This window comes from Epinephelus lanceolatus, chromosome 1, assembly GCF_041903045.1.
Source record: "Epinephelus lanceolatus isolate andai-2023 chromosome 1, ASM4190304v1, whole genome shotgun sequence".
NCBI lineage: Eukaryota > Metazoa > Chordata > Actinopteri > Perciformes > Serranidae > Epinephelus > Epinephelus lanceolatus.
This window is the reverse complement of record NC_135734.1, coordinates 45,755,039-45,782,423: the sequence shown is the minus strand read 5'-3', so window position 1 is coordinate 45,782,423 and position 27,385 is coordinate 45,755,039. Positions and strand designations below refer to the sequence as shown.

General features: G+C 40.6%; 1 protein-coding gene across 1 annotated transcript; it reads right to left on the bottom strand.

Moving 5' to 3' along the window:
- Nucleotides 1-1,411: 1,411 nt before the first annotated feature.
- Nucleotides 1,412-26,067, bottom strand: ccndbp1 (cyclin D-type binding-protein 1). Its single transcript, XM_078171322.1, has 11 exons — nucleotides 25,904-26,067; nucleotides 23,464-23,523; nucleotides 23,059-23,138; nucleotides 21,511-21,592; nucleotides 21,136-21,232; nucleotides 20,737-20,810; nucleotides 19,645-19,721; nucleotides 19,240-19,490; nucleotides 17,875-17,935; nucleotides 2,526-2,572; nucleotides 1,412-1,706 (listed from the first exon to the last, which is right to left on the bottom strand). Exons 1-11 carry the CDS (start codon nucleotides 25,989-25,991, stop codon nucleotides 1,598-1,600), a joined length of 1,026 nt encoding a protein of 341 aa, XP_078027448.1. The 5' UTR covers nucleotides 25,992-26,067; the 3' UTR covers nucleotides 1,412-1,597.
- Between the last annotated feature and the right edge of the window lie 1,318 nt (nucleotides 26,068-27,385).

Below are 27,385 nucleotides of genomic sequence, written 5' to 3'. Positions count from 1 at the left end.
TTGACTCTCCCAGTTGAAGTTAGCATCGTCCTGGTTCAATCGTCAAAAAGCCTGCTGGATTTTTCCATTGGATTTTGACTCATTGCAGAAATTAAGCTCCGTGGCAAACATTTATGATCCCTACACTTTTTGTAATAATAATCTTCAAAAAAAACCCATTGACTTTGAGACGAGGGAACCAGGAGTGCTGAATTGCTAACTCATGTCTGGGTTTTAGGACTCTTTCCTCGGTGAGTCTGTAATGACTCTGTAATGATTTATTTAACTGAAGAAGACTGCACAAACCTGTGTGTGTGTGTCTGCTTTTCCTGTAGTTAGCTCTATAGTGTAATACACACTGGCATTGTAAAGTTCTGGTGTCTTTATTTGGCTTTTTGTCTTTGATAGGACAGTTTAATACTGTTAAAGGCCGAGGGTTAGATTGGATTAAACAACAACTGTCTTATACGAAACATGTTTTCCAAGCAAATGTAACATGCTAACGTTATTAGCACAAGCCTATGGCATTTTACACTGTATAAATTTGGTTGCCAGCTAGCAAACTTTTCCTCTTCTCATATGAAGCCAGGGACAAAGGCGACATTTAACAAAGGTAATGTCACAAAATTCAACTCTATTACAACTAATGAGGTTCACTGACAAAACAACTGTCTTAAACTAAACACGTTTTCTAAACAAATACAACATGCTAACATTATTAGCATGAGCCTATGGCATTTTACATTGTATGAATTAGCCTAGCAACGAGCTGAGATTTCCTCTACCCATATGAAGCCAGAATAAATCACACAAGAGTTAAAATGATATTTTAGTGGAGGCTTTATTGTCTTCACAGTTTATTGTTTCTCATCTGTGAAATTAAAGTTAATAAAAGCTTTGTTTCCACTGAGGGAAATGGTTTCAGCTTACAGAAATAGACAGGGGGTCTGCCTCACTGCTAGGTATGGTGTCGATTCAACGCAGAAGTATAAATTTCGCCTTAGGGCACCCAAATGTCCAGCAGCGGCCCTGAAAATGTCACTACATCTACTTGACTCTTACCCAAACACATACATGGATTTCTTTTATCTATAGAACTGTCTTAACTTTTGTATGCACAAGTTCATTCTGAGGACTTTCCTGTATTTCCAGGTGACTTTTCACCTGCAGTAACAGATTTTTCTGGCCACTTTAAAACCTGTTGTGGACACTGCATAAAGCATGACATAGCACCGCCTTTAAAGTTGTTGTGTTAAACTGTTTGCTGTTCAGTCAGTCATCAAGGAGCATCGGTTCAAGACAAATAGAAGAGATTTGCTTCTTATTGTGATTAATCCAGTTAGCAAACTGCTGTGACACAACTGTCCCTGGAACCGGTTGTGCAGTCAAGTGAAGATTAACTGAGTAGACAACACTACTGACACACAAAGAGTTCATGTTAGGACTCAAGACATCCCTTTTATTTATATGTTACACAAGCATTGATACTGCACAGTTCTTAAACATGCTCTGCATACGCATGCACACACGCACGCACGCACACACACACACACACGTACACGCACACGCATGCACGCACGCACACACACACACACACACACACACACACACACACACACTAGCTGTCTTGCTGAATAAAGTCTTTGGCTTTTTGCAGGTTGTGATCGACAGCTCCATCTAAGAACTGAACCCACGTCAGCTGGGATTCCCCGCACACATGACTGGATCTGCACAGGTGAGAGGGAGTGGAGGGTTGTAAGAAAGGCGAACAACGACAATAGAATAATAATTAAAGGTCGACCATCATCAGCTTCCATCAGTCACAGAAAGCAACCGCACGCACAGGTGGCCTCAGGGCCGTCATTAAGAAACATGAAGTGAACAAACAAACATAAGATGAGCTGATGGGATGTTATCAATTTAACTAAACATATTCATTCATTCAAAACTTTATTTAAAACTAATTTTCAATGATGTCATGCATGAACAAGGCATTAACAACAATCGATAAGCAAACAAAGAACCATCACACATAGCAATTAAAACAGAAATGTTATAACGTGTGCCTTGCTTGATTTACCTTTAAATAAAGGTATTGTGCCAAAGTTAGAAATTCCAGTTCTGTGACAACACTGATAACAGACACACCGCCCACTTGTTTCTCAAACTGCCTCTCACACCCAAACCTTTCTCTGGGGGCATCTGGCTAGTCACTACTGATTCCGTGGAAATGTTTCACCTTACCCACAGTTTCACCATGCCAAGTTCACTCCTCCTTAGCGGCACTGCCTTTAATTGACGATTTCGGATGATTTTTGTAGAGCACTTTTAATCGCTTTATTGCTGAAATGTGCGATTTAAATAAACTTGTCCTTATTGCTCCACTTTAACTCAACTGCAGCGCTGCAATCTCTTTATCATTTACAGCACTTGAAGTAACATGTCAGTGGTTTTGCATGCTGTTGCCCATAATATAAAGATTGACTGTCAGGACAACTCTCCATAGAAGGCATTAGTTTTGTCTGATGAAGGTGAATCAATCTTACCTGATAATCTCCAGAACTTTCTTCAACAGTGCTGCCAATTTAGAGGCCTGAAGAGAAAAAAAAATGTCAGCGATATGTTTAACTGAATATTTAACAACAAGGAACCTTACATCTTTACATAATCAGGCATTAAAAATAATGGACAAAAAGCCTGTCTGCTAGCATCACTGTCACATATCAGAGCAATACAATCTTCTCAGCTTTGAAGAGCTTCATCAACTTTTGTTTCCTGAAATTAGCTTTCAAATGTATCAACAGTTTAGCTCCAGTCTCATTAAACATTTATTCAAAGAGAAGACAGTAAAAGAGTAACAAGGCGCAGCGTGAAGTGCACTTGAAAAATACCACACATTACCAACTGAAATCAAACTGATGACAGATTTAAAGTTCGTCACAAGAAAGGTCGAGTGCTGGCTAAAAGCAAACCAAAGCTGTACCCACTTTTAGTTAACTGCGCCAAAAATTTCTACAATTTAAAATTGGACGTGTATTGGCATATTGTGTATAGTAGTAGATGCATTGTGGTATATGTTGTGATGTATGTATTGTGGTAAATGTATTTTATTGTGCCTTCCTTGTTAATAGTGTAAGGCAAGGCAAGGCAAGTTTATTTGTAGAGCACAATTCGTACACAAAGTAATTCAAAGTGCTTTACAGAACAAGAAAATGCATTAAAATCACAATACAAAATAAAAACATAAATAATCATTATAAAATGAACTTTAAAAGAGAAGAGTGCAGATAAGATCCTTTCAGTCATATGCACAGTGAAATAGAGCTGTTTTGAGCCTAGATTTGAACATTGTCAGAGTAGAGGCCTGTCTCACATCTTCAGAAAGACTGTTCCAGATTTTAGCTGCATAAAGCTGGAATCCTGATTCCCCATGTTTAGTCCTGACTCTGGGCACCAGCACGAGGCCGGCCCCTGAGGTCCTCAGAGTCCGAGATGGTTCATATGGCACTAACATGTCCGAGATGTACTTTGGTGTTAGGCCGTGGAGAGACTTGTACACAAGCAGAGCTGCTTTAAAGTCTATTCTCTGAGCCACAGGAAGCCAGTGTAGAGACCTGAGCACAGGACTAATGTGCTCGTACTTCCTGGTTCTGGTCAGGACCCAAGCAGCAGCATTCTGGATGTACTGCAGCTGTTTTACGGCCCGTTTGGAGAGGCCAGTGAGCAGGCCGTTAGAGTAGTCTAACCTACTAGAGACAAATGCATGGATCAGTCTCTCCAAGTCAGGTTTAGACACTATACCTTTGATTTTGGCAATGTTTTTTAGATGGTAAAAAGCTGCTGATGTTATTGATTTGATGTGGCTGTTAAAGTTCAAGTCTGAGTCCATTATTACCCCAAGATTTCTAACCTGATTTGTAGGTTTTAGAGAGAGAGACTGGAGGTGACTGCTGACACTTTCTCTTTGTTTCTGTGGACCAAATACGATGACTTCAGTCTTGTCTGAATTTAGCTGGAGAAAGTTGTTTTGCATCCACACACTGACCTGTTGGATGCAGTGACAGAGTGAATCCACTGGTCCATATTCACCTGCTGTCAGTGAGACATAGATCTGAGTGTCGTCTGCATAATTGTGGTAGGACACATTATTACTTTGTATTAACTGGCCTAAAGGCAGCATGTAGAGATTGAACAGAAGGGGTCCCAGGATTGACCCTTGGGGCACCCCACAGGTCAAGGCCATGTGGTCTGAGACACAGTTACCAATTTCAACAAAGTACTTCCTGTCTTCTAGATAGGACTTCAACCAATTTAGGGCAGTGCCAGAGATGCCCACCCAGTCCTCTAGTCTCTGTGAAAGGATCTCATGATCGACAGTGTCAAAAGCAGCAAGATCTAGCAGGACTAAAACTGAGACTTTGCCTGTGTCAGTGTTCAGGCGGATGTCATTTGTCACCTTAATAAGAGCGGTCTCAGTGCTGTGATGGGGTCTAAAACCTGACTGGAAAACATCAAAGGAGTTGTTCTTTAAGAGAAAGTCAGTAAGCTGTTGGTAAACAACTTTCTCAAGGACTTTGCCTGAAAACGGCAGATTTGAAATGGGCCAGCAGTTGTTCAGTACTGTGGCATCGAGACTGCTCTTCTTTAGGAGAGGCTTTATGTGTATTGTAGTTTTATGATGTTATAAACTGTATATCTTTAATAACATTTTAGGCTGACATGTAAAAGCCCAATTCGGGACAAGAGTTGAAAATTAGCAGCAGCTATAAACTCTCTGTGCAACACGTCGGTCCCACACTCTGTACTGGAACTATGTTTAAGTGCATCATCCCTATCAAATTAAAATAAAGAAAAAAAGAAGCTGTTTATCAACATTTAGAGTGAATCTATGATTCTGAGCCTGAGCCGGGGTTGCCTGCACAAGGCCCCAATATGGAGGTGTCTGAGCCGGTGAGTACCAGTAAACAGTGCTAGCAGCTAACTGTGCTGACAGGAGAGTGGGCGTTAGGCTTCCACGATAATGCCTTGGGTTGTAAGGGCGATATCAGCTAGGGAGTGGTTTACACACACAGGGACATTTCAGGGTATTTAGAAATCCCAACAGTATGATTTCTACACTCTCAAATATACGCCCATCTTTCTATTAAACTCATATGGAGGTGCTGTATTGAGGATGTTCTTATGTAGTACACACCACACACCACTAGAGGTCAGTCTGAGCTGACAGACATGGTGGCTGCTCGTGGTGGGGATAATATTAAGCGTCGTTTCCACCACACTTTTGGTATAGTACCTTTGGAACCAAAAGTAACCCTAAGACATGGTACCTAGACCCTAGGTCCGCTTAGTGTTTTCACTGCAAACAGTACCCTTAAATGTGGGCAGGGTTGTTGTCACTCACTGCTCCGTCCGGCACTCACTGTATTTCCTAATCAGCGGTGACACAGATAGAAATCTGCACCTGGTTTATCATCCATAGAACGAGGCTGCACGCTGACATTTTCAGAACAAAAAAGAACAGGCTGCAGTGAGAGTCTCTCTCCATGGGACATTTAAAAATAGTGGGTTTGTGCATTTAGTCCTTCTCAGGCAAGCTCAGGGGGTTTAGTGTTGCCAATGGGAACAGTGCGAAGATTAGAATATATGCAGTTCACATAACCTGGATGAAATCAATATATTACAAGTTAACGTTACAAGTTAATGTTCCACCTTAAAAGTTGTCGGCATTAAGTTTATTTTCTCAGACTCCAGCTGCTGTGAGAGGCAGCAAAACATCCTTTCATTTTATAGTTACAGTTTACCAATAAAACTCTCCACAGTATGAACAGTGGTTACATGAGCCTCAAAACCAGACACAACTCAGCCCTGAGCAGAGTGACTGTCCTCTACTGACTGCAGTGTTCACAACTCCACCTTTTAGTACCAGATCTGTGTGCTAGGTACCCCAACAGAGGGGGGACCAAACATGGGGACGGTACAGAATGGTTTCATTGGTACCATCCATAACTTTTCACAGTGGAAACTAGGGGTGGGAATCTTTGGGCACCTCACGATTCGATTACGATTACGATTCAGGGGCTACGATTCGATTATAACACGATTATTGATGCATCTTTAATTTATGTATATTGATGCACTTTTTCACAACACACATTTCTTTTTGTCTCACTGAATAAGCATTCAACACTTGCAATTTTTAAAAACAGTGCATTTGTAATAAGAAAGAGTTGAATTCATTTCCATTATATTTTATTAAACATATAAATGGAAATGCTTGCAAACTGGCAAGTTACAACTTCGTTGTACGGAACCAAAGGTAACAACAGGTATCTTAAATCACAAGATAACATGCGCAGTTTGAGTAACAAATGATTCGGTGGCGACAGACGTCCACGCATCACATGTAACCGTGTTCCTACCTGCCTGCCTTCAACAGTGAGGCCATGACTTCTGTTTTGGTTTGATGGTAGAGTGTCAGTGAAATAGCGTCGGGATGGGATGGTGTATCTGGGCTCCAGTGTATGCAGCAGTGCTCGAAATCCCTGATTTTCCACGACAGAATAAGGACGCAAATCCTTGGCAATAAATGCTGCGATGGCCTTCGTAATTCGCTTCACCTTTTCCGATGAGGGTGGCAGCTTTCTAATTGCTTCCTCGATTGTTCTCTGGTCGGTAGCGGCACTAGTTGCCGCAGCAACAACAGCCTGCCGTCTCCCTGACTCCTCCGTCAGGTGGAATCGAGTTACATGGCTTCTCATGTTTGTTGTGTTGCCAAAGTATTTTATTTTAGCACGACACAGCTTACATATAACGTGGCTCTTGTCTAGTTCGCTTCCGCCGTCAACGTTGTAGAAGCCGAAGTATTTCCACACATCTGCTTTTAAATTAGAAGAAGCTGTTCAGCTCTCACGGAGAGGTGGGTAGTGGTCAGCCATGTTTGTTTTCCTCTGTGCGCGTGTCGGCGTGTCTGCTCCAGGTGCGCATCCCAAAGTGTCCCGGAGATGCCACGTACCGCGCTTCTTAGTTCCGCATTATTTAGAACCTTCTGTATTACTCTAATTAATAGATTTAAATAATCGAAATTTGGACGTTTGTGAATCGATTCAGATTCGTCCACGTCCGAATCGCGATGCATCTAAGAATCGGAAATTTCCCCCACCCCTAGTGGAAACTGAAAAAGAGTGCACCGAACTGAACCATACCGTACTGCTCGGTGGAAACGGGGCTTTAGAGGATTGTAAACAGTCAGTCAGCAACAACAGAGACAGACGAAAGAAAAACATCATATTACAATTAACATAACAAGACTGACCGAGATAGATTTTCACCCAAATACCGTCATATAGAAATTTGAGTTTGGTATGAAGGTATGAAAAGAATTTAACCCCCAAGCCTTGTACTAATGCTCTGAATTTTGCATACTGCAACAGTAATTATATGTACTGCTAGGAATGTTGATAAGTACCTTACGCTGCTCTAAAAAAAATCCTAGGCTAAAGATACCTCTACTGAAGGTAGAACAAAGCACAGCATTGTTTGACATATTGTCTTAGGTGTCCCACTTAAGAAATTGATTCTCGTATGAAAGTGGTTAAACTGACAGATATTGTAACACACTGCAAAATGAAGCCGGGCCGAATGAGAGATGATTCAGCTTAAAGGGAAAGTTACATTTTTTACAACCTGGACCTTATTTCTGGCAATAAATACGGTTGTTTACTCACCCAGATAAGTTTGGTGTCGTTTGGAGTCCTTCGGAAGATATTTAGATCTGCGAGAGCCACGTACATCCATGTAGTGGGAATGATCGGGGCACCGACAATGAGGCTCTAAAACACATTATCTGCCGCGAAACTCGTTCATTTCACCAATATGTTTTTATGAATCGCTAGAGTTGCTTGTCATCATCATCCGGGTCATTTATACTGACCTACTAACCTCTGACCTGGATGATGTCATCCAGGTGCGCACGCCGCCGCACACCCGCGGCACGGCTCTGTTTACAACTGGAATTTGCTACTGTTAGTTTTTTGAAACGGCTGACAAATATTAACGAATATTTGTCAGATTTGAGGTTGTGGATGACGACTTTGAACATGATGGACGTCCTTACCATTTTGAGCCAGAGTTTACGGATGAGGAGCTCTTTGAAAGGAGGATGCGGAGGCAGAGAGAGGAACAGCTGGCCAGAGAACAACAAACCGCTGCATGTCCGAGAACAGATGCTAACTGGTGGTGTTCTTGTGGACAATGTTCCACTATGCCAACAGAGGAGGAATGCCTTTGTTGCTCCGAGTGGTGTTTGAGGCCAGGAGATACACGTCTGTCTCCAGAAATGACTGTCTCACAACTACAGAGGATTTCACTTCTATGATCAACCGGGCTGTTGTAGAGACTTTTTTTCATGTCCCGAAAGTAAACTGGAAGACCCAGCCAAAGCCCGCAGGACCGAATGGGCAACTTTCGATTGAGTAAGTAGGCTACACACATGCATAAGTTGTTTATTTTCCTTGAATTTGTTTGCTTGATAAGTAAATAACTATGAGAATTTACATTTCTTTAGTTTCTTCTCATCGCTTGTGTAGAACGGCCCGCACACTGCACAAAAAGCAGAGGCACTTCTTATGCAAAACGTGAATTTATTATTACATAGTGCTCAGTGACAAAAAGTGAGAAACAGAAAGGTGAAGGTTTCGGTGGTAAAGAGGATTGTTTTTACGAATTGCCTCTGTTTTTTTTTTTTTTTTTTTGCAGAGGTTAGTAGGTCAGAATAAATGACCCGGATGATGATGACAAGCAACTCTAGCCATTCATAAAAACATATTGGTGAAATGAACGAGTTTCGCGGCAGATAATGTGTTATTTAGAGCCTCATTGTCGGTGCCCCGATCATTCCCACTATATGGATGTACGCGGCTCTCGCAGATCTAAATATCTTCCGAAGGACTCCAAATGACACCAAACTTATCTGGGTGAGTAAACAACCGTATTTTGACCTGGTCACAACCTTCAGTGAGAAATCACTAGAATTAAACATCCTAAAGACTAAGGAGTTGTGCTGTGGGGTAGAAACAGAGCAGCAATCTCACCACAGCTTTTTAAACCTCTGCACATTCAGGGAGAGCAGGTGGAACAGGTGGAGTGCCTCAAATATCTGGGGACACAGATGGACACCTGCCTGTCCTTTCAAACACACTCAGACACAATTTACAATAAAGCACTACAGCGCCTCCATCTTCTCAGGAAACTGAGAAACTTCAATGTCAGTAAAAAGATCTTAATGATGGTCTACCGGTAGGGGTGGGGGAAATTTCCGATTCTTAGATGCATCGCGATTCGGACGTGGACGAATCTGAATCGATTCACAAACGTCCAAATTTCGATTGTTTAAATCTATTAATTAGAGTAATACAGAAGGTTATAAATAATGTGGAACTAAGAAGCGCGGTACGTGTCATGTCCGGGACACTTTGGGATGCGCACCTGGAGCAGACACGCCGACACACGCACAGAGGAAAACAAACATGGCTGACCGCTACCCACCTCTCCATGAGAGCTGAACAGCTTCTTCTAATTTAAAAGCAGATGTGTGGAAATACTTCGGCTTCTACAACGTTGACGGCGGAAGCGAACTGGACAAGAGCCACGTTATATGTAAGCTGTGCCGTGCTAAAATAAAATACTTTGGCAACACAACAAACATGAGAAGCCATGTAACTCGATTCCACCTGACGGAGGAGTCAGGGAGACGGCAGGCTGTTGTTGCTGCGGCAACTAGTGCCGCTACCGACCAGAGAACAATCGAGGAAGCAATTAGAAAGCTGCCACCCTCATCGGAAAAGGTGAAGCGAATTACGAAGGCCATCGCAGCATTTATTGCCAAGGATTTGCGTCCTTATTCTGTCGTGGAAAACCAGGGATTTCGAGCACTGCTGCATACACTGGAGCCCAGATACACCATCCCATCCCGACGCTATTTCACTGACACTCTACCATCAAACCAAAACAGAAGTCATGGCCTCACTGTTGAAGGCAGGCAGGTAGGAACGCGGTTACATGTGATGCGTGGACGTCTGTCGCCACCGAATCATTTGTTACTCAAACTGCGCATGTTATCTTGTGATTTAAGATACCTGTTGTTACCTTTGGTTCCGTACAACGAAGTTGTAACTTGCCAGTTTGCAAGCATTTCCATTTATATGTTTAATAAAATATAATGGAAATGAATTCAGCTCTTTCTTATTACAAATGCACTGTTTTTAAAAATTGCAAGTGTTGAATGCTTATTCAGTGAGACAAAAAGAAATGTGTGTTGTGAAAAAGTGCATCAATATACATAAATTAAAGATGCATCAATAATTGTTTTATAATCGAATCGTAGCCCCTGAATCGTAATCATAATCGAATCGTGAGGTGCCCAAAGATTCCCACCCCTATCTACCGGTCACTCATAGAATCCATTCTCACCTTCAATATCACCTCCTGGTACAACTTTCTCACCAACAAACAGAAAACAAAACTCTCACAGATCACAAATCAAGCCAGCAAAATAATCGGTTCACCACAAACTCCACTGTCCCATCTGTATGAGCGCTCTGTGATCAGGAAAGCCACCCTGATCACAGAAGAACCCTCTCATCCCCTCCATCACTCATTCAGTCTCCTCCCATCACGCAGGAGATACAAAGTCCCACTGGCCAGAAAAACAATCTACAAAAAATCATTCATTCCAACTGCAATAACAGCCCTCAACAGCAGAGGAATTACAGTGCCTTGATCATGACTTGCTGCTGGTCCTTTTCTTTTAAGTGTCAATGTTTTGTATCATCTGATGTACCTTTTTTGCGTGTTTTTTGATCCTGTAAATGTCTTGGATGTGTTTTAAATGTCTTCTGTGTGTGTGTAAACCTGGTGTTGAGCCCTGTCGAAGACAAATTTCTGTTGCCTTTTCTTTCCAAACAATAAAGTTTTCTATTCTATTCTTCTAATGCCAAAAATGAGGTCCAGGTTGTAAAAAATGGAACTTCCCCTTTAACTCATGTAATTTCAAAATGCCAGCTCAGTTTGATTCCAGATTTAATGTGACAGTGTGCAGGGGGTTCTTCTGCATGTGTAAAGAAAGACTGAATGTGAATATCTTGATGCATCGATGAAATACATAACTACAAACATACACAGGTATAATGAGCGGAAAATTCTACAGACTGAGTACTTTCACTTTGGAAACTCTGAGTCGGACTATATTTTGATGCTCACAATTTTGTACTTTTAAATACGACTTTGAATGCAGGACTAAATAATTTAACTAATAAATTTCCACACTGTGGTACTGCTACTTCAAATTTCATACAAGACTACGTCTTTCACCGCTGCGTCTGGCTGATCAACAGAGCCGTGCTGCTGCTGGTTAAAAACAGATTCTTTATCATGAGCACTTCACTGTTTCAGTGAGATACGTAAAGAGCCTGCTCCTTCAGCCTCCACCCACTCTGCTCTGTCTATACTGCATGTTTACCCTGTGGGGTGTTTGATGTCTGTAGTGAAGTTTCTCTACTTAGGAAGTTTATTTAAGGTGTTGTGGAGTTCATGTTGAGGCTCCACTCTCTGCAGAGGCATTAATGACCTTTTAGATGAGGACACAATAATACAATGTATGATAACAGACTGAACCGCGAAGCAGTAAATAAAGCAGATATGATTAGCTCCTCCTCGACCAACAATGCTCTTCAATAAAACTGATCTATTAATATAAAACAGGGACGGGGGCCATGCTGTTGCCTATTGTATGCTTTACAAGGGTTAGTGTTGAAACTGACAGGCTGGAGCATGTAAGTAAATAACGCGCGGGAGCAGCTGGCACCATCACACAAAAAACCCCAACCAACCAGATCCTGACCTGTTCTGACTGCAACGCACTGACTTTCTGCAGATGAAAGAGTCCCTTTAAAAACTGCTGACACTGTATTCTGTGAATCATCCTGAGTAATGTGGACTTTGTTTCTGAAAATGGTGAATATTTAAGTGAAATTCCATTCACCTTAAAATGAGCCAAAATTATCTGCTTAGATACGACTAGAGAAGAGTAAGAAATCACATTATTTTGTGATGTATTCTTCTTTCTCTTCATTCATCATCTGTAACCGATATCCTGTTAAGAGCTGCACAGAGGGGTGGAGGCTGGAGCCTGGATACAGCATTGTCGGCGGGGCATGGATTCCTATGACGATTGCTCAGTTGGGCATTAAACCAAAATGCTCTCTTTTCATGGTATGAAATTACCTGGATGATCAGTGCTGCTTCTGCATCACTGGGCTCACAGAGTAAGCCCATTGGAGACTTGCAGCAGCTGAGCACAGCTGAATGTGGCAAGTGGCCAACTTCCAGTTTAGCGCTCAGCTACGAATGTGGATAACATGATTTAATCATGCGGCTCTTTTAGACTTTCAAAATGTTATCTTGAAAACTTGATAGTGGAGCCAATCATTTCGAGGAGATTGGGATGTTCAAGAAAATGTATCCTCTGATTGCTAGACGTCTCTATCTAAGTCTATGGGAAAAGGTCTTTTTGGGCCGCAGGGCAACATGTGACCGAGCCCGGAAAGTGCAGTAGCACTGTTTTGCCACTACGAAAACTTCTTTAAAGCTCGGCTCACTTCCTGGGGGCCACCACAGTCCTGTAAATATTTTACAGGACCTGCATGGCTCCATAAATTACTTAAAGTGAGTGACAGGATGTTCAATATTTGACATTTCTCCAGTGTGAAGCTAGGGTTGACCTGCCTGCAGCACATGAGCGCGTGCTATATTAAATAATAGGGCACTCAGACAGCTTCAAACAACGTCAAAATATGTCTGCTAAAAGTGCATTTTTTTCCACACAGATAGGCTCGGATTGTTAGTATAATTATCCAACAAACACGGAGTACACGCAGAGCTCATTGAAACTGAAGAGCAGACTAGGAGAGAGAGGGAGCAGTGTTACTTCGGTAGCACTAAAATTGCAATAGGCAGAGGAACATGTCCGAATCCAGCTAAAGGTAAACACAGACATTCATTTCTCCTTTCCGTTATGTTGTTGGATAATTATACTAACAATCCGAGCCTATCTGTGTGAAAAAAATGCACTTTTAGTGGACGTATTTTGACGTTGTGTGAAGCTGTCTGAGTGCCCTATTATTTAATATAGCGCGCGCTCATGGGCTGCAAGCAGGTCAGCCCGAGCTTCGTACCGGAGAAATGTCAAATATTGAACATCCTATCACTCATTTAGACAAAAGTAGATCAGAAAATAGGGCCCAGGTTTAAGTAAGTTTAAGTACTGCCTTTAAATGTGGAAACATAGTAGTCATAGCCAGGCCAAGTAAAGCGGGATCACTGTATATTCATTATTTACTTATTTTGATATAATCATGTATTATTTATAACTGAGCACACCCTTCTTACCCTATTTCTGTCTACAATAAAGATAAACTACATTTATAATGAAATGGAATGAAATATGATGTTATTTATGGCTGTTATTAAAGGCAAACTCAATTTAGAAAGATTGGACTGACAGGCAGCGCCACAGCAGCAACGCTGTCTGTGTGGACACCACACATGTACAAGCTGCAGCAGTCCAGCGAGACTGTGCAGGCAGAATTAGGCAGTGTGGTCCAGGCGGCTACAATAAGAAAGAGGGGTTTTCTATTTCTGCAGACACAACAATAAGCCTGGGTGGAAGACAGCAACCGTGGTTTGCTTTGTACAGTTTCATCTATCAACATTAGGGGTGAACTGGTGAACTCAGTCAGTTAATGAGTGAACAAAGAGTAACAGGAACCAAGCAGTGCCGAGGAAAAGAGAGAAAAGGAAGTGATGTACATGAAGAAGAAAGAGGTGTCAAAATAAAGAAAATAGTAAACTTTCCTACAGCTGTGCTGGACACTGACTGGGGATACCTGGCAGGCTATGAAAACAATGAGACTGTGATGCAGCTCAGAGCAAGTGTTCTCTACAAGACAGGAATAGCCTGACAAAGGCGTTTAATTACCTTGATGACTTGGCAGATTTTTGACCTGACCCAAATTTAAGTTGTCTCTTGCCTTAGGGAGTTACAGCGAATGATATTATCTGAAATAATTAACGTTTTATTGATTAAAATACCTAATTTAATCTAATGGACTAAGAACTGCTTAATATTTCCATATATAAAATCCCTTGTAAGGCACACGTGGCGTATAGTGTCAGCTGATGTTAATTTTTGGTCAACAAAGGCGATGGACTTACATTTGTATTTTGTGCTGTCAGCATAATACTCACACTTTTAATGTGTTGGCTAAAAAAAAAAGTCTTAGTGTTTTTACACTGCTGCACTTTAGAAATGCACATGTGCTCCTAAGTTGAAAAAGTAAGGAGCGCACAAAGAACTTTAGGGGCACAATGTAAATTGATCAAATAATGTGTTTTCCGTAATAAACGTGATGCAAATAGACATTTACAAGCAAAATTATTTAATGAATTTGTATACAAAATATACAGAAAGGTAAAATCACCAAGTTTTGAAAAAGTATTGCAATTTAATTTTGTCTTTAATGTTATTATCTTATATATATTATCTTTGCAATATCATTATCTTATATGTTATTACTAGGGCTGAACGATATGGAGAAAATTTCATATCTCGATATTTATGCAAGATATCTCGATACCGATACGATACGATATGACTATGGGTTCAGTGAAAACTAAGCATTCTTTATAAATTTAAAAAAACAAAAAAAATGAGTCCGAAACATTTTCTGGAAGCCCTCTTTAGTGACTGAATACACGGGAATCATGTGTAGCAATATGGTACGTTATAGCATTTGTAATGTCTTTGTGCCTGCTGGACGTCGATTGGTATGGCATTATGCTACTGAATGCATCGGCAATCCGACCTGGCTTGGGGCAAAATTGGGACCCACGGTACGATACCACTGAAAGTATCATGGTTCTGAGTAGTATCAGGATACCACAGCCAAAATGAGGCAGATGTGCCTTTTATCATTTATAAAAAGATAAATCACTTTTCTATAATACATCAATGATATTTCAATGGAATAAAATACTTACTGACTTATTCATACTTCAAAAACAGCATCAATAAGTGATTAACATAGGGGGGATCAAAATAAAATAAATAAATGAAATAAAAATCAAGCAGCCACCCTCCTCCCCTGACAAGTAAAGAACAGTCCCTTCATAAGTAAAGAACAGTCCCTAAAGTACGGTGAGGTTTGTGGAAATGTTAACGGCTCGTTTCTCCTCTGACACGTCACATACCTGTGTGCCGCTACGGCTCGGCTGTTCCGGTACTACTGGGCAGTCATGACACCAACTTATTCACCTGGAGCCGGGGTTCTCGGTTGCCGGTAGCCTCGCGTCATCAGGCTCTTCACGTACGGCGAAACGCCGGTAAACCACGTTATCTTGCGGCGGCCATAGCGCTCCGCCGTATTCCCGTCTTTGACCCCCGTTCAACCCACAACCAGTAAGTTTCGCCTTTCGTTTCTGCTGCTAGTTGAAATCTGTACTCACACAGCGTGCTGAATGATTTAATTTGCTCGAACAAAACTATTTTTAGTTGCAAATGTGTTGTGTGTACTAGCAAGTTGCTAGCAGCAGCACGTCTCCCTCGCTCAAGGGGATGTTTGTGATTGGCTGGCTTTGTTGTCGATCCAAGGCAAGCAGGAAATGAGGTTTGTGATTGGCTGGCCGTAGCTGTACATTTAGGGCAAGCGTAAAAAGGATGTTTGTGATTGGCTGAGCTGTACATGCAGGTAAAGCTGGGGAAACTCATGGGGAAATTATATCATCAATATCGTTGCCTTTTGGGATATTAATATCTTGCATGTTCATATCTCGGTATAGATACGATAACGATATATCGTTCAGCCCTAGTTATTACTATCCTAAAACATTCTCCAGGTCCTCTGAAACTCTGTAGGACTTAAGCCTCTTTCACACAGAGCGCGATTTTCGCGGCGCCCACTGCGGGGTAGAGCACAGAGCAAGTGAGAGCAAGGCGTGCAAGACAGGATTTGGGGGAGTACAGGCTCGTTCAAGAGCTACAGCTCCATGGTGACCGCTTCCGGGTCTACTTCAGGCTCTTCTCTGCTATTGGACGCGCCGAGGTGTCGTCACAGCGTGTTGCAGTGAAATTAAAAAATTTTCAATTCGAGCGCAGGCTGGCGGCGCGCAGACGCCACGGCATCAGCTCGGCGGCAGAGCGGTGCACTCTTGCGCCGCAGTAGCACGTACACAATGAATGGGTTCGTCGGCGGAGGTTTGTGCTTTGTGCGCTCTGTGTGAAAAGGGCTTTATTTCCACCCTGCCCAGCAGCGGTACCGTGGCGAACGGTCCCTAACTGCGGGGAGAACGGAGCAGGCTTCCCCGTACGTAGGTCCGCCGCTTCCTCCACACTTTGACTTATTTTCACGCTGCCGACAGTGGGACCTTTCATTGTGCCGACAGTGGCTTGGAAACCGCCCATAACCGTGTCACACGGGGAAGAGGGAAGAGGGAAGGCGGCTGGAGTTCCTCCAACATTTGCGGTTAGATTATCATATTTTTTTATTGACAAAAATATAGGCTGCTTCGGCTGTTTTTTTTATGCGCACATGTGCCCCTAAATATTTTTTACAGTTCGCACACACCTATTTTTAGTCGCAAATGCGAGTGAAACGCTTGCACTGTCGAGCCCTGCAACCGACATGCAAGATGTTTTTCTGTGGAAGACTCTCTGTCACACCTCTTATCTTACTCAACACGCCAACGTATCCCTATAAACCTGTTGGAGCACATTCAAGCCAACACAGGTCCAAGAACAACATAACATTTGAATTGCATTACCACTGGCAAAAGATCTAGCAACTTAAATGTAGGAAAATGTTTCCAGACTGATGCCAAATGGTTAGATAATTTCATAGTGGCTTGTAACTCTTGCTTCAATAAAGGCTTGTGTGAACTAGGGCTGTAAACCACCAGTTTCATCATGATACGATATTACATCGATTCTGCGGACAACAATATAATATTTTTCGATATTACAAAGTCTGCCACGATACATTTTTGATTCGATACGATTCAGGGATCTGCGATTGATATTAGGCAAAATCAAATGCCCATTTAACACAATCTGTTACAGAAGACGCTGCCACACCTTTCTTTTTTACTTTTGACCATAAAAGAAAAAATCTTTTCATTTTAACCCAACCATGATGTTTTTCATAAAACTTCAGGAATATCTGTCTTAAAGCCCTGAAGCCAAACTTCTCCCAACAGCCATAAAACACAGATTAACAACAAGATCATTCAAGAACGGTATCACATTCAGCTCAGTAATAACTGTCAAGGTTCATGGACAAAACAGCTGTTTTTTGCTAATCACCCATTATTAGCTTAAACATGTTTACATTGCATAAATTAGCCTAGTGGACATTTTTCCTCTTCTCATAGCTTAACATATTACATGTAACATTATTATTTTTCTTACTCACCGGTGGTTTAAGTCACTGCATCTCCCGACAGAACAGAATTCTAACGTTACGTTGTGTTTTATCTCGTAACATCAGTTTACATCTGTTGATCCTTATATGCTGATTTATTCCCAAGTAAACAACGTTACCCTAATCGTCTTTCTCTTGGCTGCTTTCCATCTGCCTGCCGCTGTTTGACAGTGACACAGACTTTCAAAATAAAAGCTTATACTAAAGATGACGATATGGATCGATGTTTTCACTTTGCATCAATGTGATTGGATCATTGATCATTAAATCGATATATTGATCCAGATTGATGGATCGTTACACCCCTACTCTGAACATCAAAGAATTTTAACAATGGTGTGTGTGTTTGTGTGCGTGTGTGTCTTACGTTGCTCTCTACTCCGCTGTAGTCCATCGGTGGGTAGAGGGAGAGAGCCAGATCATCAACACTGAGGAGAAAAGACAGCAAGACACAGATTTGTTTGCATGACTGTTTAAAAATTAATATTTTATTTTGATAAAAAAAAATAAAAAAATCAAACATTAACAGCTTATTGGACAACAGCTGCTTCGCAACAATCACTAAAAGCAGGAATGAACCCTATGAATGCATAAAAACATACACCATCTCATTCGAACTGTTTCTGTGCTGACAAAGAAAGAATTACTGATTGTTTCAATGTAAGAACTCAAAACAAATTTTCCGGGAAGATCCAAAAGATGGGACGTTACGTGCACTTATGATTGCCTTGCCTCTCATCAGTTCCACTACAGCACTAATAGAATGTAACAACAAGAAATGGAGTCCGCTGAAGTCAACAAACAGCCTGTAACTACCACAACATACAGTCGACACATACTGTGTTTCCATGATACATTTTGCAACAGCAGCAGCCTGGAGACGGACCCTCACTTGGCGCCCTGTGACAACTCAAATTCACCAAGAGCCAGATCAAGCACCCGAGTGCTGGGTCTGATCCCATATCGCCCTTTCAACCAACCCAAGTCCCTGTCGGATCAGCAAACTTTCTGTTGCTGCCATTACACATGTTCGACCCAGCCGGCTGAATTTAAGTTGCTACAGCAGCCCACTTTGCTCCCAGGGACGTAGTGTCATGGCGGCAGGAAGTGAAGTGGAGGGTTCATGGGCTGTGCTAGCTAGCTAATTCTTGTCTCATTTGTGGTCAGAAAAACAATACTATGAAGTAAGTGCCCCCTGGCGCTAATGCTGACAATTTATTGATGAGCAAATGTAGCAAAGTACTGTCTTGAGTGATTAGCATATTTAATTCAGACTCCAGTTCTCATCTGGCTGGTAAAATGGCTAGCTTGCGATTGACTGCAAATTACTTCATACGCCAATGTAACAAGCAGCAACCTCCAGCACTGAAAAATGAAGCCAACATGGAAGTGCCATAAACTGCAGTTCCTCTAATGGCCACTTGAAGCTGGCTCCAAGAGCGAGTTTTGGTTTCTACAGCTAATTCCCCCTCCATGACACCTGCGCGGAGGTAAATTTTAATACAAGTCACCCGTTTACATTTTATTAAGGCTTAAAGTTATGCGTGATTAATAGTCAACAGTCTATCTGCTGATAGTGTCCTCGGCTTCTCAGTCAGATCCACCCCTCACTCCTCCGCAGCTCCAGCCTCTCACCCAAATATGATGACTTATAAAATATTGCCATACAACTCAATACAGAGAAAATCGTCACTTTGATGACACAATAATACGACTGTGTGCGTGTTCCTACCCAGGACTGATTTCCTTGGTGATGTCAGCCAGGTCGTCGAGCTGAGCCAGGTTCTGAGACGTGTTGACGTCCCCGTTGGCTTTGACGGCCAACGTCAGCTTCCTTAGACATGCTGCTGATGCTTTCATCAGCCCCTGGCACGGACCAATCACACGTCTGTCCTTCTCTGACCAGTAAGTGTCCTGGTTGCCTCGAGGCTCCTGGTCATCATCAAGAATGTCACTGAACGGGTCCTGGGCCTCAGACAGTGCCTGAGGGGGGGGGCACAAGATTCAGTAAAGGAGGTCTCTGATTAAATTATGATAACTTATTAAAATTAAAGAAAGGCCGGTCTCTAATAAAAGCCTGGATCTCTTTGCAGATGAGTGTGTGTGTGTGTGTGTGTGTGTGTGTGTGTGGTTCTACCTGTTCAATTTCTTCTATGGCATCTTTCACAACTCCAATCTGATTGGACAGAACCACCAGCACTGCTGCTTTATTATCTGTGAAACACACACGCATGTTTTTTCATCAACAAACCTGGTTACAATTTTGCAAAACTCCCAAAACAAAATAACAGAAATAAGACATGAAAGCAAAATAAACTCTTTTCATATTAGATATTTCTTTGTGTTAGCTGACCCAGTCAAAGGTAATATCACTATTGTGATTATCAGCTGTCTTTGTTAACCCAGTTTTCTTCTTCTCTGTTTGCGTTCCTATCAATGTCACATCATTTGACTTTTTTGCCACCCAAAATGGATTGATCGTGTGCCACCTACTTCATTTAAGAGGAACAGGTCATTATAATCGCACCCAGTTTGCAAACACCTGTATTCACCCTCTGTCTGAAATACTCAGATTTAGCCCCTCTTGAAAAGCACAGTCTGCTTTGACTCCATATCTGCCCTCTCAGCATCTCTGCCAGGCCCCTAAGAACATCCACGCCCCCAGGAAGTGAGCCGAGCTTTGAAGCCAATTTTTGTAGTGGTCATACCGTGTAATTACACCTTCCTGTGATGCTATGGAGCCCAAAAAGACTTTTTCACATAAACTTACAAGCAGTGATTACATTTTTTTTTTGAGCTCATTGACTCATTTCACTATCAGAATTTGCTCCATTCAGTCCGACAACATTTGGTAAATCTACATGAGCTGTACATCTCAATCATTTTAACTCTATTCAAGTTTTTCTCTGTTTTCTCTCTATTCTGTTTTGTTTGTAATGTGTTAAAGGTTACTGTTATCATAAATACAAATGAAATAAATAAATGAATACAAACACACCCATGCACACACACACACCCTCAGAGTAAACTTTCTCATTCACACACGCTCTGTATTAAACTTAACATCACCACCTGCAGGCTGCAGTAATCTACTGACACTTCTAACTCCACCATTTCTACTGTTACTTCAACAATGAAATTCAAATTAGTGAATTTGCCAGGATTTCATTGTGTCTGACTTCAGTAACGACTCCACTTATAAAAATCGAATCTATTTAAATCTACTAACCTTGTGGTAACTGGGCAAAGTGGTCGCAGGCTGACCACACACCTCCTGTTGACATCAGCTGTTCCTGGGACAGACTGAAGGTGAGCAGAGGGAGAAGAGGAGGAGGGAGAGAAAAGGAGGAAGTCAGAAAAGAAACAAACCACACTACATACTGTTTTTTGTCTGTCTGAAAATGGAAAATCGATGGTTGTAAAAAGGTTATTTTCTGTACTAATAAAACACATCAGCTAACAGAAGAAAATCATGTTGATCAGATTTCTGTATCACTAATATTGAAATTTCAGGTATTATGACAACACCAGTGTGAGTGTGTGTTTGTGTCTTTCATACATTCTGTTCTACTGTGACTCATAAATACGCTATATCTTACACTGACTCTGTGTCTGTGTATTAATGTACCTCTGTAGCGGTGAGCTCAGTATGACCTCGACCAGCTGTGTGACTCCCTCCAGAACCTGGACTGTGGCGTCTCGGACCTGTCGCCGCAGACTGACACCTGAGACACACAGAGGACAGACAACGGAAACATGGTGACAAGCTGAAGCTGCTAATAAAAGCTTTACATCCATTTTATATTAATTTTGGCTGCATGCTCTTGGTTCCACAATATCAAGTGTAGCATGAGATTCACCGAAGACTTCTAACATCCTGTGATTGTCTCCATATACTGTTGCAGTGATAATATATGAGAACAGAGAAAATACGCTGTTCCTCTGAAGTGACAGCCAAGTAGCCAAAGTCCTGCGCTCTTCAGGTGGTGAGTGGTGGCGTTACCTTGGCTCTTAGGTAGCCAGTAGTACACAGTGGACAGAGTGAGGACACTTTTCAGGATGGACTCTGCTAACTTCTCTCCATCCTGCAGAGAGGAAGGAAAGAAGAGAGACAGAATACACATGAACATGTTGGGAATTGCGTGACAATTTAACTATTAATATTAGAACTAAATATCGATGATCTTTACTGTTAACCTATTTATATTTTTTGGCATTGTGTATATTCTGGATTTGCACCTTATTAATATTTCAATTAGGGATGTCCCAATCAAGTTTTTTTGTCCCCGATCCAGAGTCATTGTTGCTTCGGTGAAACACTACGCACCTTAGATGACAGCAGTGCTCATAACTTTAGTAAATAAAATATGCTAGTCCATACCCATTGGTAGCTTTGACACCTTCTACCTATGTCAATCCTCAATGCCTATGTGCAATTTCACATAGATTGACCACGTCAGTGAGTAGAAAAACATGGGACAGACAGAATGACTGACTGACAGAGTGACACACTGACAGTTTCCGTGATTATGTACAGCATACCATACCATGACTTAGTCATACCAAAAATTAGAACAAAACAACAACATTGGTCCACAGGGGGAGCCACAGCGATCAGTCACATTTTAGCCATTTTGAAGCATTTTTCTGTTGTTATAGCGCCACCCAGTTGCCAATTAGAGTTAAATTTCTCCAGTCACCTTGAGGCGTCCTGTTCTACATATCTACCAAGTTTAGTAAAAATCCATATGGCGGTTAGGCCTAGATAAGAAATTAGCTCTCTAGCGCCCCCATTTTGTTTGATGGGGTCAATAATGGAGGGGTCCCCTCAGATTATGTGTGGTCATATGCCTACAAAGTTGCGTGGTGATGGGTGAAACCCTTGAGATGTTATACACCTTTATGTGATGAGCCACACCCTCCGCAATATTCATTGCCTTATAGAAGCTCAGTTTTAGTAAGTTTTCCAACTTTTGCCAAGAGGGAACTTTAGATATTGGTCCCTAGATTATGTTCACCCAGTTTCATGCAGATCGCTCAAACTTCCTAGGAAGAGATCCATTTGAAGTGTTTTTCAAAAAATTCAAAATGGCGGAAAATCTATATATGCGGAAGTTATGGGTTCTTGAGGCAAATGTGTTCCTCATGAGGAGAGGCATCTCTGTGCAAAAGAGACACAGACAGAGTTTTCGTCATTATATAGTAAGATAAACAGTCTCATACTGAGTTTTACTTTCGTTTATGGCGTGAACATGTGTTTTTTTGCCACAGGCAGAGCTCAGTCGCTGCTCTTATACACACACAGACAGCGGATAGTTGGAGAGCTGACAATGGCTGCACTCGCGTTGCTGTGTGTTACGTGTGGCCCTGCATTGGCCAGTGCCACTTAGTTAAAAAATGCCTTGATCCGTCCTGATAACAATCATTAAGATCCCATCCCTTTATTTTTGTACTCTCAGTCAAACTTCCTGAGAGCTTTAAAAATGAATCATAGCTGATACAACATAAACACAGCAAGGTAAACATCATGATGCTAGTAATATAATCTGACCTGCTGTGATGGCAGCGGGGGTCTGGAGAAGGCCAGGCTGAGTTTAGTGGCTTCCTGGGACACTGCCTTCACTGCCTGGTCTGAGGACAGAGGAGTTACGGTTACATCACATTTAAAGCTCCCACTAAATGAACAGGAGGATAATGGGGTGCTGGTACTTAACATAAGGAGTGTCCTGAGTTTTAAAAGATGAAAAAATATTTGTAACACAATCTGGAGGTTTCTAGAACCAGCACACAAAAATGAGGGTGTTGTTTAATATAAAAATTATGCAAAAATATGTTTGTTAAGTAACGACAAGACATCCAGGGTGACAAGATGGGATTTTTTACTAATTATGGAGCCTTCACAGAAGCAGGGAAAGGAACAGGAAGTGGAGGATGGCCACAATAAATGATACTCAACTCAGAGTGTCCCAGAAGTTGGAGAGATTGAACGCTCCATCTGACTCATTGGACTCTCCGTCTGTGGTGGAAAATGAGTGTTCGGTTAGCAAACGTTCTCTCTTCCAGGGAAAACACCATACTAAATTTTTATTATTATTATTCTTAAAAATGAAAAATGGTGATACGTGAAACCTTTCGTCAAATAATTGGTTATTTAATCACCAAAATGTGAACATTTTCAGCTTTTCTCTGTTTTAAATCAATGTAAATTGAATATATTTGGGAGTTGCAACGTCGGTCAGACAAAAGAAAACATCTGAAGACATGACCTCAGCTCTCAGAACTTGTGATGGGCACCTCGCCATTTCTGTTCCGTTAAAAACAACTGATTTTAAAGAATAATAAAAGATAATGGAATAATCGCTAGTCGCAGCGCCACAAATAGCTACAGGCTGCATGAAGTGTACTAGCTTAAGACTTCTTTTTGGCAATATGGCAACATTATCTTCATGTATATGCTCATTCCTAGAAATGGTTGCTTTTCATTACTGGCTGGTGTTATCAAGCTGTCCATTTTGTGTTCTGTTGCACCCAGTTAACAAACTGACATATTTTTAATTGCATTGTTTATGCTGTACCAGCAATATCGATCTATAATAATATATGATAATATTTCTGGGTGGATGTGTACTTCCATGGAGGGAAAATTATTGATTTATTACAGAAGCGTATTGCATTCACTTCAAAAAAATCTGTTTTATTGAGTAATTTTTTTCTGTTTTTCAGAGTATTTTTTTATTTTTCTGTTTTTCGTGGCAATTTTTTCTGTTTTTCATGGTAATTTTTTTTTTCTTCTGTTTTTCATGGTAATTTTCTTTCTTCTGTTTTTTTCGGGGTAATTTTTTCTGTTTTTCTGAGTATTTTTTTCTGAGTTAGAGCAATAGAACAACAGACGCTTTCATTCCTTTCTTGAGAGCTCAATATAATGGAAGCAAACATAAGGTGCCTACGTAAAGTCGACAAACTAATGACAACACCATCTATATGACTTAAAGACAAGAGTATCTCCCAGTGTCTCAAACCCAAAACAAAGTAAAACTGGATTAAATTAAACAAGCGGGTCATGTTTGCTTCCATTATATCGAGCTCTCGAGAAAGGAATGAAAGCATCTGTTGTTCTATTGCTCTTAACTCAGAAAAAATTACCTCGAAAAACAGAAAAAAAGTACCACGAAAAACAGAAAAATAAAAGAATTACTCCGAAAAACAGAAAAATAAAAAAAATTAGTCTGAAAAACAGAAAAAAATTATTCAATAAAACAGATTTCTTTTAATTTGTCAAGTGAATGCAATTCGCTTCCGTAATTTATCATGTGTTTTGGTCTGCTTATTTTATCCATAAACCTTTACTCAAGTGTTTTTTTTTTTCTAGAAAATGTAAAAGATCATGATATATATGCATATTTATAAAACATGTTGGCAGCAGATTTGATCCAAATTATACACTCAAACTTGAAATGTACACTCAGCTGCCAATTTAAAAACATTTGATGACAAAACTGGTTTCGAGAGGTGTTAATTCAACTTTATGGTCATTCTGGAGGCTGCAGAGCTGTGTTGTGTTTTAATCCACACCATTTAAAAATTTGCATTGTTCAAATAGTAAATGCTAATGTATTATGATAGGTTAACCTACTCAGCGATATATAAAGTGATTACTATGATCCCCATCTTTAACAGCTAAGTACAACATTAAAGTAACATACACACTGACATCACTTATTATAATTCAACAGCATAATTATGATTCTGAAATGGTGCTTTCTGTATTATGAGAAGTTTTACTCAGTACTTTAAGTATATTTTGATGCCTTTGTATATTTGTTTGAGTACAATATTGAATGACAGACTGCAGTATTGCTACTTTCACTCAAGTTACATTTCTGAATAGTTCTTCCATATGTACAGACAAAAACAACTCGCAATACTGTTTAAAACTAACGTTACAGCCTCCAAAAATTGACCATGGATGTACATCCACACGTCTATGACACAAGCTTTACAAAAACTGAGTATCAACGCCATTACATAAGGTAGCTAACGTTAATTAATTAGCGAAGAACTGTTGCTATAACTAGATGTAGCTGTATGTAAGTTACCAAATACACCGACAACCTGAGTATTTATTTTGACCAAAGACTTGAGATAAAAATCTGACAATTTCGTCAGTTTAGCAAACAGACAGGGGGTAACTCTATCTAGCTTAATTTGTAAAAGTAAATATTAAAATTCACAGCTAAGAAATCGTGCCCAGTGTAACTCCACATAAAATATAAATAACCGTTTTGACAGTTAAAGCGAAGGTTAGCACACTTAGCTTGACATCTGCTAGCATAACTTCTAGCTCGGCATAACGGCTGACTATTTGTGCTGCGTCACATCTGATGTGTCACATTTACCTCTGACCCGGTCTCTAACACACTGGATGGAGTTCAGAAGATTTCGTAAAGGCACAGAAACATTTCCACCACTATTATCAGCACTCATGTCACCAAAGTTTTTGCCAGCTAACGTCAGATACACGCGTGTTGTGGAACTACAGAATGACAGGAAGTGGGACCGGGGACAATAATGAGGGAGGCACCGACACTGCAGCCGGAGGAAATAAGAGATGACACTTTTTTATGGCTTTAGTGACACCTGGTGGTGAAACAAGAGTATTTCAGGCAGAGACTGACCACCAGTTTAAAATATGTTTTATGCTTTTTAGAGAGATTTTAAGAATAAATAGCAGAGGCCATTTTAAAATTGACCTCAATTTGAAGCAGGTTACTGGCATGAATTTAAATTTTACTTAGTAATATTAGCTACTGGGAAAAACTCACCTTAAATGTGTCTAATAAGCAAATGTTTTGGGATAACAGAAACATTTTATGGGTTATGATAACAAATTATTATTTTTATTTTATATTGGTGACATCTGTTTCTCTGCAAAGAAGCTCAATAACAGCAATGTTTTCTCGCAAAAAAATTAATCTTGTTTCAGCTGGATGAAAGACTGCATTTTATTATCTAAATACTTGATTGCAACTAAGGTGAAATATGTGTCTTTTAGGAACATTCACTGGTATAAATCCTGCAAATTTCTTTTACCAAAAAGGACACTGATGTTACTAGGGTTACAATGATATTAGATTTTCATGGTACGATAACCGTCTCAGAAAAAAATGCAGTTTCATGGTATTGCAGATTGTATGTTTTCATCAGTCAGAATGATTGCCGAAGCAATCAAAATGGAGGGCTTATTTTTGGTTGAATGAATATTTTATTACTCTGAGACTTGAAAGTCTTTCCTTTGAAAGTTACTAAAATAAAGGGGAGAATCTCCTTACAGTTGCATTTTTTTATATACATGGTGCAATAACTGTCAACGTCATATCACGCTATATCTGTTACTTGAAGTTTGGACTTAACATTTATGAACAGAGCCATGCGCAGAGATTTTTTTTTTTTCTGTCACAGAACAGCTGGCTTTGTTCCTTGATGATACCTGTTCAATAAAGTTTTAAAAAAGTTTAACAACAAAACTGAAAGAAATTTAAATTTTAATCATTTATCTTGTGTCAACAGGGGTCAAAAGCTTTTTTATGCCCTGGGGCCCACTCGTATATTAATCTGGCCCTCTTAATTACTGCACTGATGACTTTGTTCGAGGTTTTATACCTCCTATCATACCTCCTGATTTTTTTTTAACATTTAATGAGAGCTTACTGAGTTGAAACTGTTTTGAAACTCACCATTCCCTCATTTGTGTTATTTATTACAGTGTGTAAGTATGTGATAACATTGTGTTGGTATCATTAGCAAACAAGATAGGACAAGAAAATTTACAGACCACTGAATAAATCATTAATGTAAATAAGAAATAATAAAGGTCCCAA

Excerpts from the sequence above, each read along its gene's own strand:
- ccndbp1 (XM_078171322.1), bottom strand. The coding sequence starts at position 25,991 with ATGAGTGCTGATAATAGTGGTGGAAATGTTTCTGTGCCTTTACGAAAT. Across the intron at positions 2,573-17,874 it reads ACAGCGGAGTAGAGAGCAAC|GCCTCTAAATTGGCAGCACT; the intron begins GTAAGACACACA and ends TTTTCTCTTCAG. Across the intron at positions 1,707-2,525 it reads AAAGTTCTGGAGATTATCAG|ATCCAGTCATGTGTGCGGGG; the intron begins GTAAGATTGATT and ends TCACCTGTGCAG.